General features: G+C 41.9%; 1 protein-coding gene across 1 annotated transcript; it reads left to right on the top strand.

The window, feature by feature from the left end:
• The first annotated feature begins 11,877 nt into the window (after positions 1-11,877).
• Positions 11,878-16,031, top strand: LOC120030229 (U2 small nuclear ribonucleoprotein A'-like). The gene is made up of 4 exons (XM_038975574.1): positions 11,878-12,053; positions 12,234-12,425; positions 15,365-15,442; positions 15,887-16,031. Exons 1-4 carry the CDS (start codon positions 11,878-11,880, stop codon positions 16,029-16,031), a joined length of 591 nt encoding a protein of 196 aa, XP_038831502.1.
• Positions 16,032-16,304: the final 273 nt, after the last annotated feature.

Genomic DNA, 16,304 nt, shown 5'->3' with positions numbered 1-16,304 from the left:
GTCCAAGTGGCAGGGCTGCGTTTTTTATTTGTGTGTGAGTGTATTGCTAGTGCGCATGACTCAGTCAACACCATCATTTTTCATTACTTTTGTCAGGGGAACAGAGTAATAAAACAATATCCATTCTGGTTAAAATGTGTAGTTCCGCCTATTGCCTAGGGGTAAAGCTCCAGTACTGAACGACAAAGATTGGATTCAGTGGACTGATGGTGAGTGTCTGCTCCTAACCTAGAGCTGAGATGAGCAGCTTGTGGTCAGTAGCCTCATCTCACCTCATGTTTAACACCACTGCGTTTGTGGTTTGATATAAGAGAGAAGAATATGTGCTTTAGAAAATTGTATTACAGAGAAGTTTACTAACCCATAGATTGCAGACAAAATGTCCTAAATGTATAATAAAGGTTGTTTTCTTTATATCACAGGAAAAAGTATATGTTAAGTACTACTTGGGTCAAATCGTCTGCCCACTCTTTCCCCTTACCCAGGCTTCTTCTTGTCACATCGGCCAATTTCCAACCTTCCATTCTTCAGCAAAATTCTGGAGAAATTGGTTTTCAAACAGCAAAATAATTTTTTAAGTTGAAAAAAAAATCCTGTCTGGTTTTCGTGCCCGCCACAGCACAGAGACAGCCTTAGTTAAAGTGGTAAATGGTCTTAGAGCCAACACAGATGCTAAACAGCTCTCTGTCCTTTATTAAGTGCTGCATTTGACCCTATTGACCATGATGCCCTTCTGGACAGACTGGAGAGGTGTGTTGGCCTCTGGTCCAGTTCTAAATTGGTTTAGGACTGGTCAAGAGTTGTTTTGTCACCCTTGTTGAACATAACTCAGTGAAAATAGATATCACATGTGCCTTTCCACAAGGTTCGATTTTGGGTCCGGTTTATATACTGTATGTTACACAGAGTTGTCAGAAAGCACAGCATTTATTTGTACTGCTATGCAGAATATTCACAACTTTACATTTCCATGTCACCAGATGATTTTAGCTCCACATATATTATTAGACTGTATTAGTTAGTGATTTAAATACTTGGATGGCTCACAACTTCCTCCAGCTAAATTAAGACAAGGTACTTATTATTGGAGCCAAAGCACAGAGAGAGAATCTGGCTGCACATTTTAATTCACGGGAAGAAAAGATAAATCACCAGGTAAAAAGCCTAGGTGTCATTTTGGATTCTGAACTCAATTTCAAATCACACATTGGGAATGAGACCAAAATTGCTTTTTACCACCTGAGGAACATTGCCAAGGTGCGGCCGTTTCTATCTCAGGCTGACACAGAGAGACTCCTCCATGCTATTAATACAAGCAGGCTTGACTACTGTTGATCCTCTTTAATGCTCTCCTGTCTGGTCTACCCAAGAAAGCCATTGGTCAACTGTAAAACATACAGAATGCTGCAGCACGGGTACTGACCAAGACCAGACGGAGAGCTCACATTACACCGGTTTTAAGGTCTCTGCACTGGCTGCCTGTGAGTTTTAGAATTAGTTTTAAGTTTCTTCTATTGTTTTTTTTAATCAATCCACGGTTGTGCACCCCAATACATAAGACATGCTTTTGAGTTATGTCCCACATAGGTCCTCTGGCACTGGCCTTTTAACTATCCCAAAGCCTAAGGACTAAGAAGCATGAAGAGGCAGCCTTTAGTTACTATGCCCCCAGCCTCTGGAATAGCCTGCCAGAGAACATGAGTGGGGCTGAAACTGTGTAAATATTTAACAGAGATCTTAAAACACATCTTTTTAGCTTTGTTTTTCCCTTAAGGTACTTTTTCAGTCATTCCGTTTTTATTGTTATTCTTTAGTTTTTTTAATCCTCTTATGTTTCTGTTTTTTTTATTCATTTATTTATATTTCGGTTTTTCCCTGTGAAGCGCATTGCGTTGCATTCATGTATGAAATGTTCTATATAAATGCAGCTTTGATTTGATCTCACGTTAGCAAAGAACCATTTCTGCCGTACTGTACGTTACGCACATCCAGGATCCGCTGCAGCAGGCGGGGGTTTCCTTCAAGGTCCTTCTTGTTTGTAATGTCCTCAACCTTCACCAGACTGATCTCAACATCTCTCTCAGGTACTAGAAAGAAAATGGGAGGTTTTGTAGAAAGTATTGCAAACACAAGGAATTTTTTAGTTGACAAGACAAAAAAAAAACACAAACCAACAGACATTACACAAATATACATTTATTCCCTCACCCTCTCGACCTGCTTACTGAAGTACATATAAAGTAATGGTTTTATACTGCTACGAGTTGTAGTCCATATATGGGTATTTCTATAAATAACGGGGACAATGTGTGACATTGGGAACAACATTTGAAAATGGTTTGAAACAAAAATGATTTACATGCAGTTACACATGTGTTTTTAGAGGAATAAAAGTGAATATATGCAAATTGGTCCATAACTCCAGCTATACAACAACATAGGTCTAAGACTATACATCTGTTAAGCAGGGCTCATACAGATATTGACAAGTCAAATTCAAGAACTTTCAGGGACTTTTTCATGCATTTAAGAATAAGGAATAAGGGGGGGGGGTTGTATATGTTGTACAGTGCGTGAGCGCAGAGTTTGATGGTGAGCCGTGCATTGCATGACGTGCAATTTTCTATCAGGTACATTGTTAAACATATTATATTGCGTATTGTACTTCTTGTATTATTTTGGTAACTACTGTACATTGCCCAAAGTGAACAAATGTAACCGATGTGAAATGGCTAGCTAGTTAGCGGTGGTGCGCGCTAATAACATTTCAATTGTGTGACGTCACTCGCTCTGAGACCTGAAGTAGTTGTTCCCCTTGCTCTGCAAGAGCCGTGGCTTTTGTGGCGTGATGGGTATCGATGCTTCGTCGGTATCAGTTGTTGATGTATGCAGATGTTGATGTGTCCCTGGTTCGAGCCCAGGTAGGGGCGAGGAGAGGGACGGAAGCTACGCTGTTACACAAACACCAAATCAGCATGCGTGAGTGCAGAGTTTGATGGTGAGCCGTGGATTGCATGACGTGCTGTTTCTATCAGAATAAATCTCCATGACTGTCACGACTTCTGCCGAAGTCGGTTCCTCTCCTTGTTCGGGCGGTGTTCGGCGGTCGACGTCGCCAGTGTTCTAGCCATCTCCGATCCATTTTCCATTTTCCATTTGTTTTGTCTCGTTTTCCCACACACCTGGTTCTCATTTCCCTCATTGTGTGTTGTGTATTTAACCCTCTGTTTCCCCCATGTGGTATTGTTTATCTGTTTTATGTATGCGCAACGTTATGGGTTATGTTGTATTTCGTGTTCGTTTGTGCCGTGTGCTTTTGGTTCGCCAAATAAAAGGCTCCGTTTTGCTACCAAATATCTGCTCTCCTGCGCCTGACTTCCTTACAGCCCTTCACGCATACCTTGACAATGAATGGTGCTACAAGTTGGAGTCCGTGTCGATTGTACACAACGCAAGAAGAGTACTGTTACACAAGCCTCTTGTATTGTTTAAAATTGCAGGTGTAACATGGCAAAACAAAAATATTTGTCATGTTATTTCATTACCAGATGATATTGTGAATAAGCCCACCATTTACATTTACATTTAAGTCATTTAGCAGACGCTCTTATCCAGAGCGACTTACAAATTGGACAAAATTACAATTGGTATTGGTTGGCCACCCATGACGAGACTGTAATTATTAAACAATGGCATATGGGGGTGAATGGTGATGATTAATAATATATTTGCAATGGTTCCCCATTGAACACCATATTGCATGCATTTGCATGATGATAGGGCCAAAGGTAAGTTTGGCTTTTTTGATAGTGTCACGCCCTGGCCTTAGTATTCTTTGTTTCCTTTATTATTTTAGTTAGGTCAGGGTGTGACATGGGGAAGGTATGTGTTTTTGTATTGTCTAGGGTGGTTGTATGGTTTAGGGGGTTAAGTAGAGTAGATGGGTTTGTGTTTAGTGTAGGTGTCTAGCTGTGTCTATGGTTGCCTGAATGGTTCTCAATCAGAGACAGATGTCATTAATTGTCTCTGATTGGGAGCCATATTTAAGACAGCCATAGGCACTAGGTTAATGTGGGTAATTGTCTATGTTGTACGTTTGTAGCTTGTGTGTGCACTTACGTCTATAGCTTCACGATCGTTTGTTGTTTTGTTTCAGTTTGTTAAAGTGTTCGTTGCGTGTTTTTTCCTTTCTCTAAAATAAAAGAGAATGTATTTTGCACACGCTGCGCCTTGGTCCACTCTCTCTCAGCAAGACGATCGTGACAGATAGAGATGTTTGAATATACCAGATCTTGGAGCCTGTACAGTTTTGCTAAATTCTCCTAAAGGGGGCGCCAGGTCACTGAAAAATTGGGGTTCAACCACACACATAGTGGGCGCAAAATAAAGGTCCAGAAATATAATTTAAGATTGGAGAGGTTTTGGCCTACAGAACACTTCTGTCTTTGTAAAGTGGACATTCCCCTCCATATAAATTTGGAAATCAAAGTGTGCAGTTTCTTCCAATATCCCAGCGGCAGTGAAAGTGGAATCATAGAGCTGTAAAAGTTTATCCGAGGAAGTATATTAATTTAATTTGTGCATTGAGACCATCTTTGTAGGTCTGATTCTACTTGTTTATAAACACTATTAAAATTGGTAGTGGTGGTGTAAGGACGGATGGATGTCAATACCTAGATATTTGAAATGGCTTACCATTGGGATGTCAGGGGACCGGGAGCTATTTCTCATATCGTTATAAAGCGGTAGTAGTGAGGATTTGGCCCAATTAATTTTGCAACCTGAGATTGAACTGAAGTTTTTAAAGATATTGAGAAGGACAGGTAGAGAACGAGGAGCATCTCCAACATATAATAAAATATCATCCGCATAAAGGGAGATAGTGGTCAGAGTTGTGAGCAGTGATAGGAACATGTGTGGACTGACAGACGGTTCCAGTGATAAAGCAAAGAACAAGCTGCTGAGAGGACATCCTTGCCTTGTACCTCTGGCAATGGGAAATTGTTTAGAACATATACCGAGTGTACAGAACATTAGGAGCACCTTCCTTATATTGAGTTGCACCTCCGAATATCTGGACTCCACAAATTGTTGAAAGCGTTCCACAGGGATGCTGACACATGTTGACGCCAATGCTTCCCACAGTTCTGTGAAGTTGGCTGGATGTCCTTTGGGTGGTGGACCATTCTTGATATACACAGGAAACTGTAGAGCGTGAAAACCCCAGCAGCGTTGCAGTTCTTAACACACCCAAACCGATACGCCTGTCACCTACTACCATACCCCGTTCAAAGGCACAAATATTTTGTCTTGCCCATTCACCCTATGAATTGTACACATACACAATCCATGTCTCAACCGTCTCAAGGCTAAACAAATAATTCTATAACCGATCTCATCCTCTTCATCTACACTGATTGAAGTGGATTCAACAGCTGACATCAATAAGGGATCATAGCTTTCACCTGGATTCAGTCTACAGTGCCTTCGGAAAGTATTCAGACCCCTAGACATTTTCTACATTTTGTTACGTTACAGCCTTATTCTAAAATGTATTAAATAATTTTTTCCCCCCTCATCAATCTACACACAATACCCAATAATGACAAAGCAAAAACAGGTTTTTAGACGTTTTTGCTAATTAAAAAATAATAAACTGAAATATCACATTTACATAAGTATTCAGAGCCTTTACTCAGTACTTTGTTGAAGCACCTTTGGCAGCAATTATAGCCTTGAGTCTTCTTGGGTATGACGCTACAAGCTTGGCACACCTGTATTTGGGGAGTGTCTCCCATTCTTCTCTGCAGATCCTCTCAAGCTCTGTCAGGTTGAATGGGGAGTGTTGCTGCACAGCTATTTTCAGATCTCTCCAGAGACAATAGATCGGGTGCAAGTCCGGGCTCTGGCTGGGTCACTCAAGGACATTCAGAGACATTCAGAGTCCCGAAGCCACTCCTGCACTGCCTTGGCTGTGTGCTGTTGTGTCTCTGAATGATTAAATAAGATGACAGGATATTTTTCAAATTGATTACCTAACGTTTAATTGATTACGTGATTTAATTAAACCATGTAACAATTAACTCATTAATAACCTGGGGCACCACGGAAGAGTGTTTATAGAGCTGCTGTCTTCCGAATAAACTTTTTTAAAGATCTAAAGATCTTTTATATCAATATCAGTCAATTATTAATCATCACCTTATTCAGTCTCATTCTTATTGTCATAAAGTACTTGGTTATCTATACGAACTCTGGCTAACAAGTTGAATCAGCAATACACAAATTGGCTTAATACCTAAATAATCACACAGAATTACATATATATGCACAGGATAGATCATACATCGATTACTAATCATGTCATGAAGTCCCTAGTGGACTAACCCGATATGACGGCTGGTTACACAAAGAAAGGGGGTTGGGTTTGAATGAAAGAGCAGAAAGACTGAGGGACAAAGGAATTGGGACTCTATCGGACCTTGAGAACCTATGCTACCGTAAATACAGAATCGTATGCATTCTAATAACCGCCCATTCGGAAAAGGAAAATGCAAGATATATATTTACTCTGAGCTGCGCTTCGATAGATGGGTCGAAGATGGAAGACTGGTTTGCCAAGCAGAGATCGCCATTGTCCTTTGAAGAATCTTTCTGGACGTGGTGTTGTAGAGCGGATACGTTTAAGTACCCTTCTTAGGAGATTGTCTGTCCTCGTCCTAGGCTGCGTTCTCAACTGCAGCTGATAACCGCGACGACTAGGATGTAATCACTTCTTCTTTTGTGAATAATTGTTCAAAGTTCATACCATTCTGCCATAATCAGCTCGTACTGTATTCTGGCTGGTCTAGTCGAAATTCACAATTCTAACGTGGCAATCGTCACCTCCACGTTATCTTGTCTCATGTAAATTTCGTTAGGTTGTAGTTGAAATTAGCCCTTTTAAACGTACGGACACCAGTCCTCACGTCATTGGGAACTAAGGTTGACTTCCGTCAACAGGCTTTTGTACTGGGGAGAGAAGGGCGTGTTTCATAGTTCTCAACCAATGTCTGTTCACTTGGGTGTGGCCACTGACTGGGCCTAAGTTATACTATGAAACAATTATCTTATTGTTGTGAGGCTAAAATTACATTTAATCTTTTCACAAATAGTTTCATATTTAAACATTTCAATGGCACAACAATTCCATGTGAATCTGATACCTAGAATGTGTAGACTTTCCCAGATCCAATTTATGTCATATATAATGTCCCAGACAACAATTGATCTGACATAATATTATTTAAGTACCAACAGACACCCTTCAACTAGTTGAGAAAAGGGAAATATTGTTCCATTCCCCAACCTTTTGATGTTACCATACTTTCTCTATGGTAACAAAGGGCTTTCCAAGAGTCCATTCTGTAGAATGGAGAGAGAATGGGGAAGGGTATTTATGGGGGGGGGGGGGGGGGGGGGGGGGGGTCATAAACCTCACCCAACAGGGCAAAATCATGAAGGTGCTTAGGGTCATATTCCTGTTGGAAGGGGAAGCTTTGCCCCAGTCTGAGGTCCTGAGCACTCTGGAGCAGGTTTTCATCAAGGATCTCTCTGTACTTTGCTCTGTTTATCTTTGCCTCGATCCTGACTACTCTCCACCATGCCACCACTATGCTTCACCATAGGGATGGTGCTAGATTTCCTCCAGACACTTGGCATTCAGGCCAAATAGTTTAATTTTGGTTCAGACCAGAGAATCTTTAGGTGCCTTGTGGCAAACTCCAAGTGGGCTGTCATGTGCCTTTTACTGAGGAGTGGCTTCCGCCTGGCCACTCTACAATGAAGACCTGATTGGTGGAGGGCTGCAGAGATGGTTGTCCTTCTGGAAGGTTCTCCCATCTCCACAGAGGAACTCTGAAGCACTGTCAGATTGAGCATCGGGTTCTTGGTCACCTCCCTGACCAAGGCCCTTCTTCCCCGATTGCTCAGTTTGGCCGGCCAGCCAGCTCTAGGAAGAGGCTTGGTGGTTCCAAACTTCTTCCATTTAAGAATGATGGAGGCCACTGTGTTCTTGGGGACCTTCAATGCTGCAGAATCTATTTTAATACCCTTCCCCAGACACTATCCTGTCTCGAAGCACTACGGTTAAATTATTTGGACCTCATGGCTTGGTTTTTGCTCTGACATGCACTATCAACTGTGGGACCTTATATAGACAGGTGTGTGCCTTTCCAAATCATGTCCAATCATTTTCATCTACCACAGGTGGACTCCAATCAAGTTGTAAAAACATCTCAAAGGTGATCAGTGGAAACAAGATACACCTGAGCTCAATTTCGAGTGTCATAGCAAAGGGTCTGGATACTTATGTAAATGTCATATTACATTTTAAAAAATGTATAAATTTGCAAACATTTATTAAAACCGGTTTTCACTATGGAGTATTGTGGGCAGATTGCTGAGGATTTATTTGTATTTAATCCATTTTAGAATAAGGCTGTAACGTAACAAAATGTGGAAAAAGTTAAGGGGTCTGAATACTTTCCGAAGGTGCTGTATATGCAGTTATCTTAGCCGGCAAGCCAGCCAGATAAAGTTAGTTATTTTAGTATGCACTAAGTAATAAGCCAGAAATCAACTAAGTAATAACTAAGTAATAAACCAGAAATCAACACCAATTAATCTAGCCCAAGCAGGAACCCAGAGACCACAACAACAAAAATCCAGTAGATATACAGTAGAGAGCGGAGACTTACCGATTGACGGCTGAGTTGGCAACCAAATAAGAGCCACGGGTGCTTCAGAGCGAGAGGCCGGTTCACCGGCCGAGGAGGAGACAGCTAATAGAATAGCAATAGTACTAAAACCCGGAAATTAGTCTGGGTCGTTCAGCCATTCCTTTGGGGGAAATGTATGGAGAAAGAATGGAGAAAAACACAGAAAATAAGGTCTGAGGTTAATACAGGCTTTGGAGATCTTATACGTTTTGTTCTATGAGAAAATCAAGATCCCTGCTGTTCACAGCGTGGTTACCAGGGGACTAAAACAGCTGAGAAGTTGTGCCTCACCCTACAAATCTCTTAGTGGTTGCGGAAATTAACCCACTATGCTGTTTACTTTCTGCATCTACATCATATCACTGAGTCTACCTTTAATAACATGTATATAGATAATGTTACAGTTACATTTGCTGTGCTATTTTAGCCAGTAATATTACTGTTTAGTGTTATACTACTTATTTCAGGGGAAATGTGCAGTATCTATTAGTATTCTAAAGTACACTGAACCAAAAATAAACGCAACATGCAACAATTTCAAAGATTTTACTGAGTTACAGTTTATAAAAAGAAACCAGTCAATTTAAATAAAATCATTAAGCCCTAATCTATGGATTTCACATGACTGGGAATACAGATATGCATCTGTTGGTCACAGATACACTATATATATATGCACATGACTAGGAATATAGATATGCTAGTCACAGAACTTTAAAAAAAAAGGTAGGGGCGTGGATCAGAAACCAGTCAGTATCTAGTGTGACCACCATTTGCCACATGCAGAGCAACACATCTCCTTCACATAGAGTTGATCAAGCTGTTGATTATGGCCTGTGGAATGTTTTTCCACTCCTCTTCAATGGCTGTGCGAAGTTGCTGGATATTGACGGGAACTGGAACACACTGTTGTACACATGACTAGAACACGCTTGTAACGGCTTTCCTCCTCCTCTTCATCCGAAGAGGAGGAGCAGGGATTGAACCAAAATGCAGCGTTGTGTGATGACATATTATTTATTTAAACAAGACACAAAACGAACTATACTTGATTAACTACAAAACAACAAACGACGTAGACGCACCTGAACATAAGAACTTACGTATAACGAAGAACGCATGAAAAGAGGAACAGACTACATAAACCGAACAAACGAACAAACAAAACCGAAACAGTCCCATGTGGCGTAACATAACACAGACACAGGAGACAACCACCCACAACAAACAGTGTGAAAACACCTACCTTAATATGACTCTCAATCAGAGGAAATGAAAACCACCTGCCTCTAATTGAGAGCCATATCAGGTCACCCTTTAAACCAACATAGAAACAGAAAACATAGACTGCCCACCCAAACTCACGTCCTGACCAACTAACACATACAAAAACTAACAGAAAATAGGTCAGGAACGTGACAACGCTATTGTACACATAACATGGTGAGTCTGGTGAGTATGCAGGCCTTGGAACAACTGGGACATTTTCAGCTTCCAGGAATTATGTACAGATCCTTGCAACATGAGGCTGTGCGTTATCATGCTGAAACATGAGGCGATGGCGGTGAATGAAAGGCACGACAATGGGCCTCAGGATCTTGTCACGGTATCCCTTGACTAGAAGAATAAATATAAAGGATTTTTGTTTGGGAATAACTGGGCCAGTACATTGTGGAACATTCAGAGAGAAATGTATTATGTAGAATGAACATGCCTCTCTGACACGTGGAATAAGGAATCGTGTCAGCTCTATTCATTACATTTCTATCTGAAACTTAACATTTCGTTACGCCACTTGTTATGCCGGGTCTTGGCCTTTAGGAGAACCCGTGGACAGGAAGGGGTTAACGGCCAATGTGATTATCCGGATCTTGTGATCCAGAGCTGAGCCATGAATGAGTGCCTTTTATGTGCAGTGAGCAGACTGCATCTCAGCCGGTAGAGCTGCCTGAAAACCACACATCGTGGTGAGTTGGATCAAATGGAATGATTACCTGTATATAGATCTGTTCATGTGCTGTATGTATTGCTTGTGAAATCATGTTTGCCTATTTGAACTGACCTGCTTCTATGAATGTTCCTATGTATCTCTGACAAGTTTGAGAGACAGCTTTGCTGCACCCGTGGTGCCATTCGTGAGCGATCCAGATTGTTTAAAAGTGTTGCTGACCATACAACCTTACCTTTTTCATATCATTTTTTCAAATAGCAAGTTTTAAATATGTTTGTAGAACTATGAGAGGGCTAATCTGCTTGGAGAAAAACATTTACATTACATTTCGTCTGGTTTTCTAACAGAGTGGGTCATTCATTCATAGCCTCCTGGACTCCAATACCCTCAACCCCGATCTAATGGTGAATTGACTTTATAGTAGCACATGACAACAGGCACTGCTGTTGATCTACTGTATTCTACAAATAAAGAAGGCTGAACTGAATGATAACCGAACCACCTTGCTGACGGTAAACTACTGTATTATGTTCCTCTAGACAGAAAATGCTTGTTAGTGTATTCTTTCTACCAGTGCTGTAATGAACTCATGTCAACATTCCAAAATTCAAGATAGACCAACACATCTCAAAGGTGAAAAATGGTTATACATATTCAATGTTGGTCCTGAAGGTCTACCGCAGCTGCTGGTTTCCATGCAATCCCTCCGATCAGTGACTGATTCAGATCTGGGACCAAATACTATTTGAAATAATTTCAAATACTTTAGCTGTGCTTCATTGAGCTTCCCTGTTGCAAACCCCACCCACATAGCAACCCAGGCAGGCTGAAGCAAACGCTTAAAGAACGGAAAAGATTTCAAATAGTATTTGAACCCAGGTTTCCATGGTACATCAGCTGATTTAACTATCTTGTCAGTCAATTATATGTACAATTCAGCAGATGTTTGGGTGAGCGATTAGCATTTTGGCTGCTTGTTTATGTTTAACTCCTGGAAAAGAGGTTTTGGTAATTAGTACTCTCAATAACTAAATCATGATGCCTTTGTCGTTTTAATTTGAGGGTGGATATTGGGAGTTATGGCGCCATGTATCTGAATCCCCTGGTAATCTGGCTAGTTGGCACCGAGAAGTGAGGTGTTGGAGGCTGTAGCTCAGCCTCTTGGCCATGGAGACAGGGGGGCCTCCTGCTGCACCAGGCCAACCCGGTCAGCCAGGCCCGGTGCTGGGGCTTCGGAGTCTCTCCTTTGCCTACCAGGGATTGCTAGAGATCCCCTACGAAGTCATACTAGCCCAGCGAGACACCCTGGAAGTGTTGGACCTCAGCTACAACCTGCTGGAGGAGTATCCTTCTGCTCTGAGCCCTGTAGAGACAGAGGCAGATACACACATATTACATACACACGTGCTACACACACACATCTGAATTCCATCTCTCTTTCACACACCATTCAGAGACATGCTATGCATGTGTACTATACTATTAACACACAGTCTACCTGGCAATGTTTCTCCTTCATTCAGCTGCCAACGGAGCCCAGCTCTCCTGGGTGAACTGGAGAAGCTCAGCACTCTGATCCTGGACTGCAACAGCTACTCGTCCCACGTCAAGTTCCCCTACATGCCTAGTGTCACCACCGTGTGGATCAACAAGAACAAGATCGGCAACCTGCCCATCTTCGTTGAGGAGATCCGAAGCAAGTTCCCCAACATCAAGTAAGACTGGCTTTTACTGAAGCCATTGGGGCAGTGTGTGCGTGTGTGTTTTTGCCTGGGTGACAGTTTCTGTTGAAGCCAACATCTTTGTTGTTTTCATTCCAAACTGCGTTCAGTAGGGTGCAACATTGTGGAGCATTGAACAGACATGTTAATACAACATAAAAAACATGAGACCATAACACAAACACCATTTTCAAGTTTCAATGTCACATGCACAAGTACAAATCAAATCAATTTATATAGCCCTTCTTACATCAGCTGATATCTCAAAGTGCTGTACAGAAACCCAGCCTAAAACCCCAAACAGCAAGCAATGCAGGTGTAGAAGCAAGGTGGCTAGGAAAAACTCCCTAGAAAAAACAAAACCTAGGAAGAAACCTAGATAGGAACCAGGCTATGAGGGGTGGCCAGTCCTCTTCTGGCTGTGCCGGGTGGAGATTATAACAGAACATGGCCAAGATGTTCAAATGTTCATAAATTACCAGCATGGTCAAATAATAATAATCACAGTAGTTGTCGAGGGTGCAGCAAGTCAGCACCTCAGGAGTAAATGTCAGTTGGCTTTTCATAGCCGATCATTAAGAGTATCTCTACCGCTCCTGCAGTCTCTAGAGAGTTGAAAACAGCAGGTCTGGGACAGGTAGCACGTCCGGTGAACAGGTCAGGGTTCCATAGCCGCAGGCAGAACAGTTGAAACTGGAGCAGCAGCACGGCCAGGTGGACTGGGGACAGCAAGGAGTCATCATGCCAGGTAGTCCTGAGGCAAGGTCCTAGGGCTCAGGTCCACCGAGAGAGAGAAAGAAAGAGAGAATTAGAGAGAGCATACTTAAATTCACACAGGACACCGGATAAGACAGGAGAAGTACTCCAGATATAACAAACTGACCCTAGCCCCCCGACACATAAACTACTGCAGTATAAATACTGGAGGCTGAGACAGGAGGGGTCAGGAGACACTGTGGCCCCATCCGATGATACCCCCGGACAGGGCCAAACAGGAAGGATATAACCCCACCCACTTTGCCAAAGCACAGCCCCCACACCACTAGAGTGATATCTTCAACCACCAACTTACCATCCTGAGACAAGGCCGAGTATAGCCCACAAAGATCTCCGCCACGGCACAACCCAAAGGGGGGCGCCAACCCAGACAGGAAGATCACGTCAGTGACTCAACCCACTCAAGTGACACACCCCTCCTAGGGACGGCATGAAAGAGCACCAGCAAGCCAGTGACTCAGCCCCTGTAATAGGGTTAGAGGCAGAGAATCCCAGTGGAGAGAGGGGAACCGGCCAGGCAGAGACAGCAAGGGCGGTTCGTTGCTCCAGAGCCTTTCCGTTCACTTTCACACTCCTGGGCCAGACTACACTCAATCATATGACCCACTGAAGAGATGAGTCTTCAGTAAAGACTTAAGTTGAGACCGAGTCTGCGTCTCTCACATGGGTAGGCAGACCATTCCATAAAAATGGAGCTCTATTAGGAGAAAGCCCTGCCTCCAGCTGTTTGCTTAGAAATTCTAGGGACAATTAGGAGACCTGCGTCTTGTGACCGTAGCGTACGTGTAGGTATGTACGGCAGGACCAAATCGGAAAGATAGGTAGCAGCAAGCCCATGTAATGCTTTGTAGGTTAGCAGTAAAACCTTGAAATCAGCCCTTGCCTTAACAGGAAGCCAGTGTAGGGAGGCTAGCACTGGAGTAATATGATCAAATTCTTTGGTTCTAGTCAGGATTCTAGCAGCCGTATTTAGCACTAACTGAAGTTTATTTAGTGCTTTATCCGGGTAGCCGGAAAGTAGAGCATTGCAGTAGTCCAACCTAGAAGTAACAAAAGCATAGATTAATTTTTCAGCATCATTTTTGGACAGAAAGTTTCTGATTTTTGCAATGTTACGTAGATGGAAAAAAGCTGTCCTTGAAACAGTCTTGATATGTTCGTCAAAAGAGAGATCAGGGTCCAGAGTAACGCCGAGGTCCTTCACAGTTTTATTTGAGACAACCATCAAGATTAATTGTCAGATTCAACAGAAGATCTCTTTTTTTCTTGGGACCTAGAACAAGCATCTCTGTTTAGTCCGAGTTTAAAAGTAGAAAGTTTGCAGCCATCCACTTCCTTATGTCTGAAACACAGGCTTCTAGCAAGGGCAATTTTGGGGCTTCACCATGTTTCATTGAAATGTACAGCTGTGTGTCATCCGCATAGCAGTGAAAGTTAACATTATGTTTTCGAATGACATCCCCAAGAGGTAAAATATATAGTGAAAAGAATAGGTGGTCCCAAAACGGAACCTTGAGGAACAACGAAATGTACAGTTGATTTGTCAGAGGACAAACGATTCACAGAGACAAACTGATATCTTTCCGACAGATAAGATCTAAACCAGGCCAGAACTTGTCCGTGTAGACCAATTTGGGTTTCCAATCTCTCCAAAAGAATGTGGTGATCGATAGTATCAAAAGCAGCACTAAGGTCTAGGAGCACGAGGACAGATGCAGAGCCTCGGTCTGATGCCATTAAAAGGTCATTTACCACCTTCACAAGTGCAGTCTCAGTGCTATGATGGGGTCTAAAACCAGACTGAAGCATTTCGTATACATTGTTTGTCTTCAGGAAGGCAGTGAGTTGCAGCGCAACTGTTTTTTCAAAAAAAATTGAGAGGAATGGGAGATTCGATATAGGCCGATAGTTTTTTATATTACAATGCAGTAATACATATCAATGTAATCCTAAAAACATCATAAGGTAGAACAAACAAGAAATACAAATAAGATAAGAACACAAGAAAGTAAGTAAGCTATATACAGGGTCAGTTCCAATACCATATTTACAATGTGCAGGGGTACTGCAGTGATAGAGGTAGATATGTAAAGGAGTAAGGTGACTAGGCATTTAAGTGTTGTTGTCTGACCTCTGGATGTTTTTACTTCCTTTAGGATTCTCAGCATGATGAACAACGAATCAGCACCCAGCTACTTCAATGGAGGGAGTCTAGACCAGTACATAGACTACAGGTGAGCTTGAGTGGACACAGCTGATACACTAAAGCTGCACCTTTTTGATCAGGTGTCTTTTTAGATTCAGATGAGAAGGATGCGTTGTCTAACCTTACACAGGTCATACGAATATGACATGATTCTATAACTCAAAATAAGTTAGAGTTAAAATTGTGTGATATGCATTGCATTCGGAAAGTATTCAGACCCATTGACTTTTTCCATTTTGTTACGTTACAGCCTTGTTCGAAAATGTATTAAATTGTTGTTTTTTCGTATCAATCTACACACAAAAACACTTGCGGGTCATTTTTGGAACGCGGACCGCCTGTTACCGACCCCTGCTATATACCAGACTTACTGTTCCTCATCAATATGTTCTGTCATTACTACAGTATGAAATTATGTGCTTTATGCTTTTTGTGTCTCGCCCACCAACATGTTCCTCCTCTGGCCACACAGGCAGTATGTGATCAGTCAGATCCCAAGCCTGAAGATCCTGGATGACACTGAGGTTTTGGAGAAAGAGAGAGCGCAGGCTAAGAAGACCTATAGGATGCAGAGGACCAGGGAAGGCAGCAAAAAGAGGAAGGAACTTCAAAATTAAACCCTCCATAACACTGCTCCCTATCGAACTGAACTTTATCAAAGATTTATCAAGATGAGAAAAATAATCATTGTGTAGATAGATGACTAGTTCAAGGCAAGTTAGCACAATTTCAAATATATTTTCAACATGTTTATCTATCAAAATGGGATAATTTCTCTTATGACTTTATAGTTGGGGTGTTCTAAGCTGACATATGGAATTGTTTTAAGATGGTCATACTATGGAGCATTTAAATATTTGATTTGGAATTTTAGGACCCCTTCAGATATA

This window comes from Salvelinus namaycush, chromosome 36 (assembly GCF_016432855.1).
Source record: "Salvelinus namaycush isolate Seneca chromosome 36, SaNama_1.0, whole genome shotgun sequence".
Lineage (NCBI taxonomy): Eukaryota > Metazoa > Chordata > Actinopteri > Salmoniformes > Salmonidae > Salvelinus > Salvelinus namaycush.
The sequence above is the reverse complement of the archived record's forward strand: the minus strand, read 5'-3'. Positions and strand labels throughout refer to the sequence as shown.